The 13,725-nt window shown below is 45.4% G+C and overlaps 2 protein-coding genes across 10 annotated transcripts in view; both read left to right on the top strand.

Moving 5' to 3' along the window:
- Chfr (checkpoint with forkhead and ring finger domains) overlaps positions 1-3,047 on the top strand; it is a 34,907-nt gene extending 31,860 nt beyond the window's left edge. For 4 of the 5 annotated variants that reach the window (XM_048343220.1, XM_048343219.1, XM_048343218.1 and 1 more), the window contains exons 15-17: positions 37-144; positions 988-1,060; positions 1,950-3,047. In XM_048343220.1, coding sequence (XP_048199177.1) covers positions 37-144; positions 988-1,060; positions 1,950-1,992 — 224 coding nt within the window. In that variant the 3' untranslated portion in view covers positions 1,993-3,047. Of the gene's footprint in view, positions 1-36; positions 145-987; positions 1,822-1,949 lie in introns of all 5 variants that reach the window. The other variant, XR_007210490.1, reaches the window with a different exon arrangement.
- A 6,357-nt stretch (positions 3,048-9,404) lies between these two features.
- Positions 9,405-13,725, top strand: part of Golga3 (golgin A3) — a 55,334-nt gene continuing 51,013 nt past the window's right edge. For 3 of the 5 annotated variants that reach the window (XR_007210489.1, XM_048343213.1, XM_048343210.1), the window contains exon 1: positions 9,656-9,812. The gene's annotated coding sequence lies outside the window, so the exon portion shown is untranslated. Of the gene's footprint in view, positions 9,529-9,655; positions 9,813-10,032; positions 10,919-13,725 lie in introns of those variants that run through there. The other 2 variants (XM_048343211.1, XM_048343212.1) reach the window with 2 other exon arrangements.

Below are 13,725 nucleotides of genomic sequence, written 5' to 3'. Positions count from 1 at the left end.
GTGTGCTCTATCCACATGAGGCTGTGTTCCCTTCAGATTACAGAATTACTGGAAACACTGTGTTATGTTACTGCTGTGGTCTACGCAGCTTCCGAGAGTTGACCTATCAGTACCGACAGAACATTCCTGCTTCTGAGCTGCCAGGTAAGGTGTCTACAGACTCCAGGTCTGTCTGAATTGTCTTCTTGACCTGTTTATAACGTGTTCAGTTTGGGCCTTGGTGCAGTGCTCGTCATAGATCTGATTTGTGATGCAAAGCCAGCTGGGGCAGGAAAGTCAATGAAACTTTTATCTCCAATTAACTGCCAGAAAACTGTAAGTGGCACTGTGGCTCAAAGTGGTAGAGGGCTAGCCATGAGCAAAAAAGCTCAGGAACAATGCCCAGGCCTGGACTTCAAGCCCCACGACCGACAAAAAAAAAAAAAAAAAAAAGAAAGAAAGTCCTACAAGCCAAGGAGATGGGCACCTGAGCTTCACGATGCTGTTTACTATAGGACTATCACTTTGTCATACTGCTGGTCAAGGCAACTCGTATTTTTATTTTTTATTTATTTATTTTTTTTGTTATTGTTGTTGCCAGTCCGTGGGGCCTGAGCACTGTCCCTGGCTTCTTTTTGCTCAAGGCTAGCACTCTACCTACTTGAGCCACAGCTCCACTTCTGGCTTTTATCTATATATGTGGTGCTGAGGAATCGAACCCAGGGCTTCATGTATATGAGGCGATTACTCTACCACTAGGCCATACTCCCAGCCCCGGCAACTCATATTTTTAAAACAGAGATGTTATATTGATTACTGGAGTAATTTCATTTCCTAGATTTGGTTTGCAGTTATATTTGTTTTAATTCCTAGCATGGTCTGAGGAAACTGGTCATAGAGTGACAAGATGCTTTGTATTGAGAACTTCATCCTATTTCTTCTTGCACCTTCCATTAGCTGTGTGATATGTATGATGTCTAATGTGGATACGCATCTTCTCTGTTCCAGTGGCTGTGACATCCCGTCCTGACTGCTATTGGGGCCGTAACTGCCGCACTCAGGTGAAAGCTCACCATGCAATGTGAGTCAGGATGAGGGATATAGTCGGGTACAGGTCTTTGAGGTTCAGGAAGGCAATGACAGAAATGAACTCTATTTAAATGTGTACTAATTGGGAAGCTGGGGCATAGCTCAGTGGTAGAGACCTTGATATTAATTTGAGACTTTGGTTATATGGTAATAATCATATACTTCTATAAAGTCACCCGATATATAAAACAGCATCTTCATGTAGAAATTCTCATTTCCTGAGGTGTTTGTATATAAATGTCCACCTTCCACCTCTGTGTCTTTATCTCTGGAGTCATTTTATCGCAGATCTGATAGCTTCTGGAACATACTGGATATACATTTGAGGGTTAGCTCTTTCTAAGTCAGTGGCTGTGGTTGCTTAGCATATCCATCCTATGCTACCAGCCCCATTCACACATTCACGTAATGCTGTGACAACTGGGCTTCCCAGTATGAGTGTATTTGAGAGTAATATAACTTGGCAACTCCCTACCACCACTATGGTGTCTCTGGTGTGGTCTTTCTTTTTTTATTTGTTTAATTATGTGGTACAGAGGAATCAAACCCAGGGCCTCATGCATGCCAGGCAAGCATTCTATCACTAAGCCCATTCCCAGTCCTTTGATGCGGTCTTTTAGTGATGTTTATAGCAATGTCTGTGTTGCCTTGTGAGGTTGGAGCTTAGTGGTTATCTTTGCCCTGTTTTCAAACAGCCAAGTGACATGGCCACTATTAATCCCTGGCCAAATAGATCCATTGGTTCAAATTAAGGTAATTTGCTAGTATATACACACACACACACAATTCTGACATGGTTCTTCCAGTGTGGGGTTCTATAGTCCTTTATTTGAACCTGTCTCTGATGGTCTTTGTATGATTTGGGAATTTTCTTCCTGTAGGAAATTCAATCACATCTGTGAACAGACAAGGTTCAAGAACTGAGCATCAGGGGAGACATGAAGACAACTGTGGAGCACTGAAGACAGTGATACCATGTGTAAACACTTTAAGGGCATTTCTGTAGTTTCCCCTAAGTAGTGCTGGGGTATCTGGCCAAGACCCTATGATGTGATTTTTTTCTTTTGTGGATTTTACCCCTAGGTGATACTCCCTTGGGTGGCCTGGGAGGCCTAGAGGCCACAGGCATTTTGGTGAGTGCAGGAGGCAGAGAACTTCCTGCCTGCCAGCTGTCCCCTCCTGCAGGGACAATGACAGTGCAGGTTTGTGCTTTCATACCTTTTCCACAACTACAGTTGAATTGGGAATCTCTTTGAGGAAAAGTTTGATGGAAGAAAGGTGGAGGTTTATCAGAAGCATACTATTTAAGCAAAGGGAGCTTAAGTTTACAGCCTATATGGTGTACAGATTATTCTGCTGTTGGGAAATCTCAGCCTTTTATATATTTTTTATTTTAATAGGTTTGGTGCTTCTAATAAGATTTAAGTATCACAAACTGTAGCACAAATAATATAATTTATAATTTACAAATTGACTGTAATTGGTGATAGTATAATATTTGAAAGAATATGTTTTTATTAAAAAAAAATCAGTTGTCCAAAACTGCTAACCCTGGATGTGGATGTCAAGTTAGCAGCTTCTTGCTGAGTGTGTGAATGGAGTTTTCAGTTCCCTAGCACAGGACTGGCCATGGTCCCTGCTCCCAGTGGAGTAGCCCCCCTGGTGAGACCCCCACAAAGCTCTTGATGGGGGTTGCGGGAGGCTTTGCCCCCGTGCCCTTTCTTGCTACATTAGGTTTGCCATGTCATCTGGAATAATACTTGAAATTTTGTTTTTTGTTAAAAACGAAAGGGGTTCTTTTTATCTTTCCTTGAAATTACCTGTTATGTTTGTAAACTGGTAACTTTTTTGCTTCTTCTCAGGAATACAATTTTCAACTGTTGTCTTGCTCTTGATAGTTTTACTGAGAGGCAGCACTCTGTATTTGTGGGAGAAACTTCTCTTTTTTGATTCTAATAAACAAGCTGTGTTTGTTTTTCTCCTTTGTGTTGGGTTTGTGTATAGAGCTGCCACAGACTCAGGTTCTTATGGAGGGTTACTTGTTCTTTACTACCTGTAATATGTCATTTACTGCCCTCTAGTTTCACAGCAACCTGAGTCACATAGGATCAGGTTGGGCCCCAAACCTGAGTATCAGTAAAAATATCACAAGGCTCTCTTCATTCCACTGAACCCTGGAAGGCACAGCCTCTTTGTCCAGTGTAGATATGTTTGTTGTCTGTAGCAAGGAAGGGAAGGCTGCTGTGTGTGTCTAGCCTTAGAGAGAAGGCTGAGCATTCATTCTCCCTCTCCCATCTCCAAAAGGTAAAAATGAAAGTAAAACCCAGAGGATTCAGTAGCCTTTTATGTCTAGGGTTAGGTTTCAATATTTCTAAGAGGAAGGATAGCTCCAGTGCCATTTAGGAGTCTGTTGTGGCTCCTCTGTCCTTCAAAGCAGTGCATCCCTGGTCCAAGGGACGGGGCTGAGGGGATTCTGAAGTATTTCTGATTGTATGGTGGTCAGAAGAGAGACTATATCCAGCTCTAATCCAAAGGAGACTTGGGCATGGGTCTGAACTGACTTGGGTGTGGTCTGAACTGCCTGATTATAGGACTCATGGGCTCTTTATAATTTTCTTTACTTCCTCCCAACCTCCCAACAGTGTGCCATAGGGAATGTGCAGGTTCCTGCATGGGATTGCCCCCAATGGAATGGTGTGGCAGCAGCCACATAGTCAGTGGGCTTTTCTGTGGCTCTTGAGCCTATCTTTGGGACAGACTCAAGAGATGGGACTGACAGCTGCAGCCCACTGACTGTCTTATGTGTATATGGTATAGCTAAGGGTAAGGTAGGGCATGTTCCTGGTGACACCAACTGAAGCTGAGGTCGGCCCTGTCCACTTCCCCATTTTATCATCTGTGTTCTCATGTGCTGTGGGGAGCATCCCATCTTAGCCTGAAGGGTTCCAAGTTCTGAGCCAGAGCAGAAGGCCCCCTCAGGTCCCAGGGTAACCAGCACAACTCCAGGAAGGCCTTCACTGGACTAGCCTCTATCAGGACTCTGACTAGAACTGACTGGAACTGAAAATGCCCTTAAAGCCTAAGCCTGCTACTAAAGCTATTTGAAACAGGGTAAATCATCCTGTTTTTTTTTTTTTTTTTTTGCCAGTCCTGGGGCTTGAACTCAGGGCCTAAGCACTGTCCCTGGCTTCTCTGTGCTCAAGGCTAGCACTCTACCACTTGAGCCACAGCGCCACTTAAGGCTTTTTTCTATATATGTGGTACTGAGGAATCAAACCCAGGGCTTCCTGTATGCAAGATAAGCACTCTTGCCACTAGGCCATATTCCCAGCCCAGGGTAAGTCATCTTGATTACTCGAGTGTCATGATTAACTGAGGCCAGATCTAATGCATAGTAGTCCAGAAAGCTGCATCCAGCCTGAGCTACCTTTCACCCCAAGGATATGGCCAAACCAGAGAGGCAGCCTCAAGTCTAGAATGGGCTTCTGTTTGCCTCCATAAGAGAACAGCCCCAAATGGCTAGAGAAAACAGTTTTGCATACCCACCAGCTAAAGATGGCTGCTCTAACTGATCTACAACAGGACCAACTGAGAGCCAGTACTGTTAAAAAATAGTCATTATTTTAAAAACCATAATTTAAGTCAGAGAGCCTTTGGAGTTACCACTTCTGAATTACTATGTAGTATATTATACCTGGTGTTATCTGAGCCCCTAGTGCATACCCATGTTCCTATGTGTGGATGATGTGCTGCTTTGTCCTTTCAACATCATAGATTTTCATTGACAAACAGAATGGAATGGTTTGCAGCCTAAACACTGTGCATACCACACACACGGTTGCCATGCACACCTGCCTTCTGGGTCTTCACCATCTTAGGAAATGGCATGACTTCTCTGTCAGTCTTGACCTTTCCTTCCCACAGAGTGGTTGCCCTCTCCACCTGGGCAACTTGTGAACACCATACCCAAAGCCTTGTCTGCCCAACCACAGTCTTTTTTTTTGCCAGTCCTGGGAGGCTTGAACTCAGAGCCTGAGCACTGCCACTGGTTTCTTTTTGCTCAAGGCTAGCACTCTACCACTTGAGCCACAGCACTCCTTCTGGCTTTTTCTATATATGTGGTGCTGGGGAATCGAATCCAGGGGTTCATGTATACGAGACAAGCACTCTACCACGAGACCATACTCCCAGCCCCCAAACACAGCCTCTTTTTTTTGTTGAGGCTGCCACCTTCATATAACTTCCTCAGCCTCACTTACACCCTTCCTCTGATCGGCTGGTTTGGCACCTAATGCTTCCTTAGACTTCTACGTGACTGACTCCCTACCATCATGCAAACATAGCTCAAATACTACTGCCTCAAAGGAGACTGGGAATATATCCTGAAAGCCAGGTTCGGTGCTAGCTTAGACTCAGAAGTCTTCTTTAAATTGCCTATAAAATGTAGCATGCCTCCCCACCCATTTCTACCCACCTCAGTCTCAGCTCATCACCTCTAGTGGTGGTCTGTTCCCCTTTTAAGAGCTCAATGAACAGGGGTTTTGTACAGCATCTGGCACAATCCCTGGTATACATTAGGCCCCATTAGGTATTGAACAAGTGACTAGCAGCCTAATGTAAATGGTAGTAGCTCCCACTCTTAACACCTTGACTCTCAAACATCACTCCTGATGATCTGGTCTCCCAAACACAAAGCTGGAATGAGCAGAGTTCGTCAGTCCTGTTACCCCTTTGAGTCCTCTGCATGTAGAACAATGCTGAGCTCATAAAGTATCAGTTGATGAGTTGAGAAACTAAAGGGACATGTCCAGACAAATACTAATATTTTTGTATTATTAATATTGTATTACTAATACAGCAGTAAAAAATTAAGAGCCAGGTGGCAGTGGTTTATGCCTATAATCCTACCTCAGAATGTTGAGATCTGAGGATCACGGTGCAGAGCCAGCCCAGAAAATTTTTATTTAAAATTCTTTTTTCAAAGTTTATTTTTATTAAGTGGTTGTACAAAGGAGTTGCCATTTAACAAAGCAGTTCATGTATATAATGCATCTTGATCAACGTCACCCCTTTCAATATACTCACCCATCCCTATCTTTCCTATCCTGTCCCTCACTTAATTTTGTAGGGTCTATACTGCATTCTTGACTGTATTGTCCTCCACTTGTCCTCTTCATTTGTCTACTCCTCCCCCTTGAAGTAACCCCACCACTTTCAAGTTCCTGCTTCCTGGTGGTGTTTATTTTGAATTTTGACTTTGCCTTTCTTTTTTTTAATTTTTTTTATTTTATTGTCAAATTGATGTACAGAGAGGTTACAGTTTCATACATTAGACTTATCTCCAATAAACTTCTCAAAAAAGCCAGAAGTGGCTCAAGTGGTAGATTGGTAGACCTCTCACCTTGAGCAAAAGAAGCTCAGGGATAGGGCCCAGGCCCAAAGTTCAAGCCCCAGGATTGACAAAAAAAAAAAGCACTGAGACATGTAAAATGTAGATGAGCCTGATATATCATGTTAAGAGAAGGCAGACATAAAACACTATGTAGTGTTTTATATATAAAATGTCCAAAAGGAAAAAAAACACAGAAACAGAACATGGATTCGTGCCTCCTGAGGACTGGAAGTTGGAGAGTGACTGTGTATGTACAAACAGATTTAGAGGCAAAGAAAGTTCTCTATAACTGGATTGTGGTGATGGGTATACTAAAATAATGACCAAATTGTATGCATGTGAAGTTTTATATGTAAATTGTGCCTTAATAAAGCTATGAAAAAATTTAGGGATGGGGATGTAACTCAGTGGTAGAGTTGTTTTTTAGACCGTTTTATGTACTCTAGGCTTGCCTCAAACTCTGTCCTCCTGCCTGTAAGAGATGGGATTACAGATCAGTGTGATCCTGCCCAACATTAGGTAGTCTTCATGTGCATTTCTATAGTGACTAGCAACACTGAGTCTTTTTTTACAAGAATATTTGCCATCCATAATCTTTTTTGGTGACAGTCTCAATTCTCTTTGCCTGTTTTTCCTCCCTCCCTCCCTCCCTCCCCTTTCCTTCTCTTCTTCTTTCAGGGTCTGAGCACGGTCTCTGGCTTCTTTTTGCTCAAGGCTAGCACTCTACCTCTTGAGCCACAGCTCCACTTTCAGCTTTTTCTGTTTATCTGGTACTGAGGAATTGAACCCAGGGCTTCATGCATGCTAGGCAAGCACTCTCCTGCTAGGCCACATTTCTAGTCCTTTTTTGCCTGTTTTCTAATTGTATTTGTGTGTATGTGTGTATGAGTGTGTGCATACCAGTATTAGGGCTTAAACTCAGAGCCATAGCTTTTCCCTCGAGGCTAGTGCTCTACCACTTGAACCAGAGCTCTATTTCCAGCTTTTTTTGGTCATTAACTGGAGATGAGAGGCTCGCAGTTGGCAGGTGCAGGCTGACGCCTGTAATGCTAGCTACTCAGGAAGCTAAGATCTGCAGAGTCTGGTTCAAAACCAACCCCGGCAGAAATATCTATGATTCTTATTTCCAGCAAAAAGGAATTAACCAGCCTTGAAGGAAAAGCTAAGAGACAGGACTGTGGTAGAGTACTAGCCTTGAGCAAAAGAAACTCAGGGATAAAGCCCAGGACCTGAGTTCAAGGCGAAGGAAGGAAGGAAGGAAGGAAGGAAGGAAGGAAGGAAGAAGGAAGGAAGGAAGGAAGGAGAGAGAAAGGAAAGAAAGAAAGAAAAAGAAAGAAAGAGCTAAGGGCTGGGAATATGGCCTAGTAGCAAGAGTGCTTGCCTCCTATACATGAAGCCCTGGGTTCGATTCCCAAGCACCACATATATAGAAAACGGCCAGAAGTGGTGCTGTGGCTCAAGTGGCAGAGTGCTAGCCTTGAGCAAAAAGAAGCCAGGGACAGTGCTCAGGCCCTGAGTCCAAGGCCCAGGGCTGGCAAAAAAAAAAAAAAAAGGTAGTTCCGCCGCTCGTTTGTTCGTTTGGGGCTTTGTTTGGTAAATCTCCTGCAATTTTCTATCTGGATCATTATCCCGTTACATACAAAATTTAACTCAAAATGATAAAGAGGGCTGGGAATGTGGCCTAGTGGTAGGGTGCTTGCCTAGGGTTCCTCAGCACCACATACACAGAAAAAGCCAGAAGTGGCGCTGTGGCTCAAGTGGCAGTGATAACCTTGAGCAAAAAAACGCCAGGGACAGTGCTCAGACCCTGAGTTCACGCCCCAAGACTGGCAAAAAAACAAAAAACAAAAACAGAAAACACTTGAAATTATGCGACTTTAAAAGAAAAATATTCACAACCTAGAGCTTGGTGAAGAGTTCTTGGACATGATTCAAAGGGTATAACCCACCAAAGAAAGAACTGATCAACCAGACTTAATCAAAATTTAATTCTTGGACTGGAGGTGCTGCTCAATGGTAGAAGCAAGCACAATGCCCTGGGTTCAATCCCCAGAATTCAAAGTCCAGTACACACACACAACTCCATTGAAAAAATACAGCCAGGCACCAATAGCTCATCCCTTTAATCCTAACTACTTAGGAAGCTGAGATCTAAGAATCTCTTTGAAGCTAGATTGAGCAGGAAAGACCATGAGACTTTTTTTTGTTTGTTTGTTTTGGTGTCCTACTCTTAAGGCTTGAATTCAGGATCTAGGCACCATTCCTTAGCTCTCTTTCTTTCTTTCTTTCTTTTTTTTTTTTTTGCCAGCCCTGGGCCTTGGACTCAGGGCCTGAGCACTGTCCCTGGCTTCTTTTTGCTCAAGGCTAGCACTCTGCCACCTGAGCCACAGCGCCACTTCTGGCCGTTTTCTATATATGTGGTGCTGGGGAATCGAACCCAGGGCTTCATGTATCCGAGGCAAGCACTCTTGCCACTAGGCCATATCCCCAGCCCCCGGCGGAACTACCTTGTGAGTTCGGTGAGGCCCCATTTCTGTATGCGAACCACGAACACTAAAGTCTAAAGGGAAGGCCGCTTACAGTTACTGCAAAGCAAACGGAAATCTTCGCCGTGAAGTCACTCGGGGAACGGAGAACTAGGCCTACGGGGAACGCGGCCCACGGAGACGCGCTTCGCCCGCCGGTCGGCAAATAGCGCGCGGCCCCGGGACGCCGACCCGTGGGCGCGCAGCCACCATGACAGTGTAGCACGCCGCCCGCTCCAGACGTACCGGGAGCGTCCGGAAGTAGATGTCTTCCCCAGGGACCGCGAGATGTGGGGGTGGGGCCTCAGGGCAGTAGCGGTGGACACGCCCACTAGGAGGCGGGGAGATACTGGCTACGCCCGTCACCCTAAGGTTGGGGCCCAGCGAGGACGCCGAAAACCTGGCCACGCCACTTCCGCCGGAAGTTGTGTTGTCCGGTTTCCTGCTGGAGCCGATCCTGTCTGTCTGGAAGTTGTTTCTTTGCGTAGTAAGGTTGCAAAATCTGAAAGTCACTTTCTGAAGTTCGCCTCGTACAGATGCAGGGTGAGCGAGACACCGGGACAGGCTCGAGGGAGCCTTCTGGCGGGCAGGGAGGACGTTCTCTCCTCCGGAACGGAGGTCGCGCGCCTAGGCTGTTTCCCGGGAGCCTGCGGCCGGCGCCCCCCCGCGCCCCGCCCCTCGCGCGGCCACGTCTACCCGGAGCCGTAGGGCCCGGGCGCTGAGGGAGGGTCGCGGGGCCGGGGCTGAGGAGCAGTGGCGGCCTTGGACGCAGGGAGGTTCGAGGGCCTGTCTCACTCCGGCAGCAGGGCCGGGAGCCGCCGGGCGAGGTGCGCGGGGTGAAGGCTAGGGGACGGGCGGGGGTCCTTGAGGTCCGCGGGGCCGCTCCGAGGAGGGTCGCGGAGGCCCGGGTCCGGAGCCACCGCTCTGGTTAACCTTCCTCTGTGGACCGGCCGGGAAGCCACCTCGTGTCTGGTGTCAGCACCGGCTGCACGACGTGGAGGCTCCTGCCACGCTCGTGGGGTGCGGTCTGCGCCGAGGCGAGCGTTGTTGTTGTTGCTGCTGCTGGGCTTGCGTGCTTGAAGTCTGGGTCTTTAGTAGCTGACCACAGATGGCGTCTGGTGGCGGGTACTTCCCACTTTCCCTCAGTACTTAACGTGGTCTCCATTCCGATGGTTCGGGTGCTTCACCGTTCCGAGCTACACTCCCTGGCGAATGGTGCCAGTCGCTGTCAACAGCGTTAGGTGAACAGATGCCCCTCTTTCCACAAAATGCTGGAGTGCCACTCGAGTGACAGACCTGTCTATTGTAAGTTCTGGGCTAGTGTTGAGGTCATGTAGTCCCTGCACTCACCAAGTCCATCTTTTGGTGGTGGACATAGACCACACTAATAAGGCCATCGTTCAGAGGCTATTGTGTGGGTCCAACCTATTCGGGCTTACTGGAAAGCCTGTGGACGAGGTGAATTTTGAGCCAAGACTTCCATGACAAGAAACTACCCTACAGAACTTTCCAGAAGAGTGTTTCCGGCGGAACATGGAGACACTGTTGAGATCCAGTGTTTCTACTGTACAGGATATAGCTGAGGGGTAGTGAAAAATGAGGAAGTGGTTATGCAGATGTAGGCAGGAGACACATAAATATGGCATTATAGTTCAGGATAAGAAGTTTGTACTGAATTGTCGGTAGGACGTTGTAAACCATTTATAGGTACCTGTAGCCTTTGCCTTTATAACCCTTCAGTTGCTTACAGTTAAAGAACACCTGGAATGACAAGAAAAGGAAATGAAAATCATCTGACATCATTCAGATGCAAAAGTCTTAATACATATTGTGATTTCTCAAGTGAAGATATCTTCAGTTGGTTTTATTATCAAAGTTGACAAGCAGCAGTTGAAGGGAAGCTAACCCAAATAATTGCACTTGTTTATTCAAGGTATGTACAGACCCTGTCCCTTATGGCAGTTAATCCTAGCAAATATTTTGTGTTGATTGATGAGGTAACAGGCTAAAAGTAATTCAGAAAGCTGCCCAAGCTTTCATGAACAAGTCAGGATTTATGGCAGACATGTTTAGGCTCCTAAGGTTAGCCTTTATGTCCTGCTGTACCAGGGACCTAAGGGTGGCGTGTGTGTGCGCTTGTGTGTATATATATGTATGTGTATACACGTCAGTCCTGGCGCTTGAACTCAGGGCCGAGGCGCTATCCATCTGAGCACTTTTTGCTGAAGACTAGCACTCTACCACTTGAGCCACAGCTTTTTGGTGGTTAATAAGAGTCTTGCAGACTTTGCTACCTGGGCTGCTTCATATCATGATCCTCAAATCTCAGACTCCTGAGTAGCTAGGATTACAAGTGTGAGCCAGCAGTTTCTGGCCAAGGTTGGCCTTTGGTTTTGATTATGTACAGTCCTATTTGCTTTTGTTCATTAGTACAGACACAACCAGATACCTTTCTCAGGAAGCCATGTTTTGTTGTTGTTGGTAGGTTCTAATTGCCCTTAGGACCAACCTAAATGGTTTTTGATGATACTGGTGTGTGTACATCTGTGCGTGTGCACATACTCATGTGTTATATTACTAGATTCTGCTGAGTAGAAGTTGGAAGTCTTGTAGTCCCTGCTATGAGGGTTTCTCATATGAACTCTCTCTTTCTTTTTTTTGCCAGTCCTGGGCCTTGGACTCAGGGCCTGAGCACCGTTCCTGGCTTCTTCCCGCTCAAGGCTAGCACTCTGCCACCTGAGCCACAGCGCACCTTCTGGCTGTTTTCCATATATGTGGTGTTGGGGAATTGAACAGAGAGCTTTATGTGTAGGAGGCAAGCACTCTTGCCACTAGGCCATATTCCCAGCCCTCTCATATGAACTCTCTTGATGATCTTAGTTATGTGCACCTTGGAAAGTTCTCATAGTTTTGCCTTGTGTTTGTTGTCTAGGGAACAGGAGTGAAGGGGCTGGGAATATGGCCTAGTGGCAAGAGTGCTTGGCTCCTACACATGAAGCTCTAGGTTCGATTCCCCAGCACCACATATATGGAAAACAGCCAGAAGGGGCGCTGTGGCTCAGGTGGCAGAGTGCTAGCCTTGAGTGGGAAGAAGCCAGGGACAGTGCTCAGGCCCTGAGTCCAAGGCCCAGGACTGGCCAAAAAAAAAAAAACCAAAAAACAGGAGTGAAAATGGTCAAAGGTAATAGCATAATAAATTTGACCACTTTATTTTAAAAAGGTGAGAGGAGTGCACATTGCTAATAATAGCTTTCTTGTAACATACCTGCAGCTGTTTGATCCTTTGTTACACAGAATTTCTCATTATCTGTAGTCTGAGGTAATGTTAGCTCTGGACAAATGAGTCATGCTAACTAAAAAAGTCAAGGGATAGTCAGGATAGACAGAGAATATCAATTTATTGCCCTTTGGAGAGAAGTGCCATTGCAAAAAATCACACACTAGGCAGAATATGTTTTCTAGCTTCAGAAGAAACTGCTTGTGATCAGGACTGTCTTCATGAGTTACCAGAGTAAGTCACAGTCTTAGGCCCCCATATTCTGGAGCTTTGCACCATCCTATTTCTGACAAGAGGAAGCACTGCTTTGGAATCAGAAGATGTCTTGCTTGGCAGGATGTCAAAATAAGGGGAATTAAGAGCAAAGTAGGTGATGATCTTTGGCTGGACAGCAGATGCATTTGTCCTTTAGTATGACACTGTCATTGGAACTTGAGTATTGTTGGTTGATGTTCATCATCTTTCCTGGAAACACTTAGGTTTGACCCTTGTCACTGTTTGCCTGTGAGGCACATTCTCTATGGAATAAGAAATTCCTTAAAACTTCCCTCTTCAGTGTATTCATTTCTATAGGTAAATGTAGGCCCCTGCCATACTGTTTCTCTTCCTTACTAGATGACATCACTTCTCTAGGCTGTGGCCCATGTGTGTTATTCTTTTTTTTTTTTTGTAATTCATTTTTTTAAAATTTATTCTTTGTCAGTCCTGGGGCTTAAACTCAGGGCCTAAGTGCTGTCCCTGGCTTCTTTTTCCTCAAGGCTAGCACTCTACCACTTGAGTCACAGCGCCACTTCTGGCCTTTTCTATATATGTGGTACTGAGGAATCAAACCCAGGGCTTCATGTATGCAGGGCAAGCAGTCTACCCCTAGGCCATATTCCCAGCCCCCTTGTGTGTTATTCTTCCAGTTCATAAATCCTAGAGCCAGTCTTTGTCCCTTACTGGAACTGGAGATTCCAGGCATTTATAGTAGGAATAGGTAGATTTTCTGCATTTGAAAAAGCATGATATTGTTGAAGGTTCACATACTTTTTTCATTTTGTTTTGAAAACATTAGTTTGATTAGTTAAGGAATAGAACTTGAGATTAATCAGTGGTTAATCTGTGTTGGATTCCACTGTGAGTAGCAGGTGTTTGAGGTTGATAGGGCAACAGATTTGGAGTGATAACAGTCTGTTTTGGAGGATGTTTGTGTAGTGGAATAGACAGGCATATTTGCAATGTGATGTGCTATAGAAGAGTAACATATGGAATATAATGATAACAAAGAGTGGACACAGCCTTTTACTTGAGGGACCAGAAGAGATATCATAGGCAGTGCCTAATATGGATATGAAAGGTGGACATTGCATTTTCAGCACAGAGACTGCTCTGTAGTCAGTTTTTATCCGACAAATACAGTACATGTACAATGTAGGAACACATGGTGATTTTGACATTGCTACCCCACAGGGCAGATGCAA

Source organism: Perognathus longimembris, chromosome 3 (genome assembly GCF_023159225.1).
Source record: "Perognathus longimembris pacificus isolate PPM17 chromosome 3, ASM2315922v1, whole genome shotgun sequence".
Classification (NCBI taxonomy): Eukaryota; Metazoa; Chordata; class Mammalia; order Rodentia; family Heteromyidae; genus Perognathus; species Perognathus longimembris.
The sequence above is the reverse complement of the archived record's forward strand: the minus strand, read 5'-3'. Positions and strand labels throughout refer to the sequence as shown.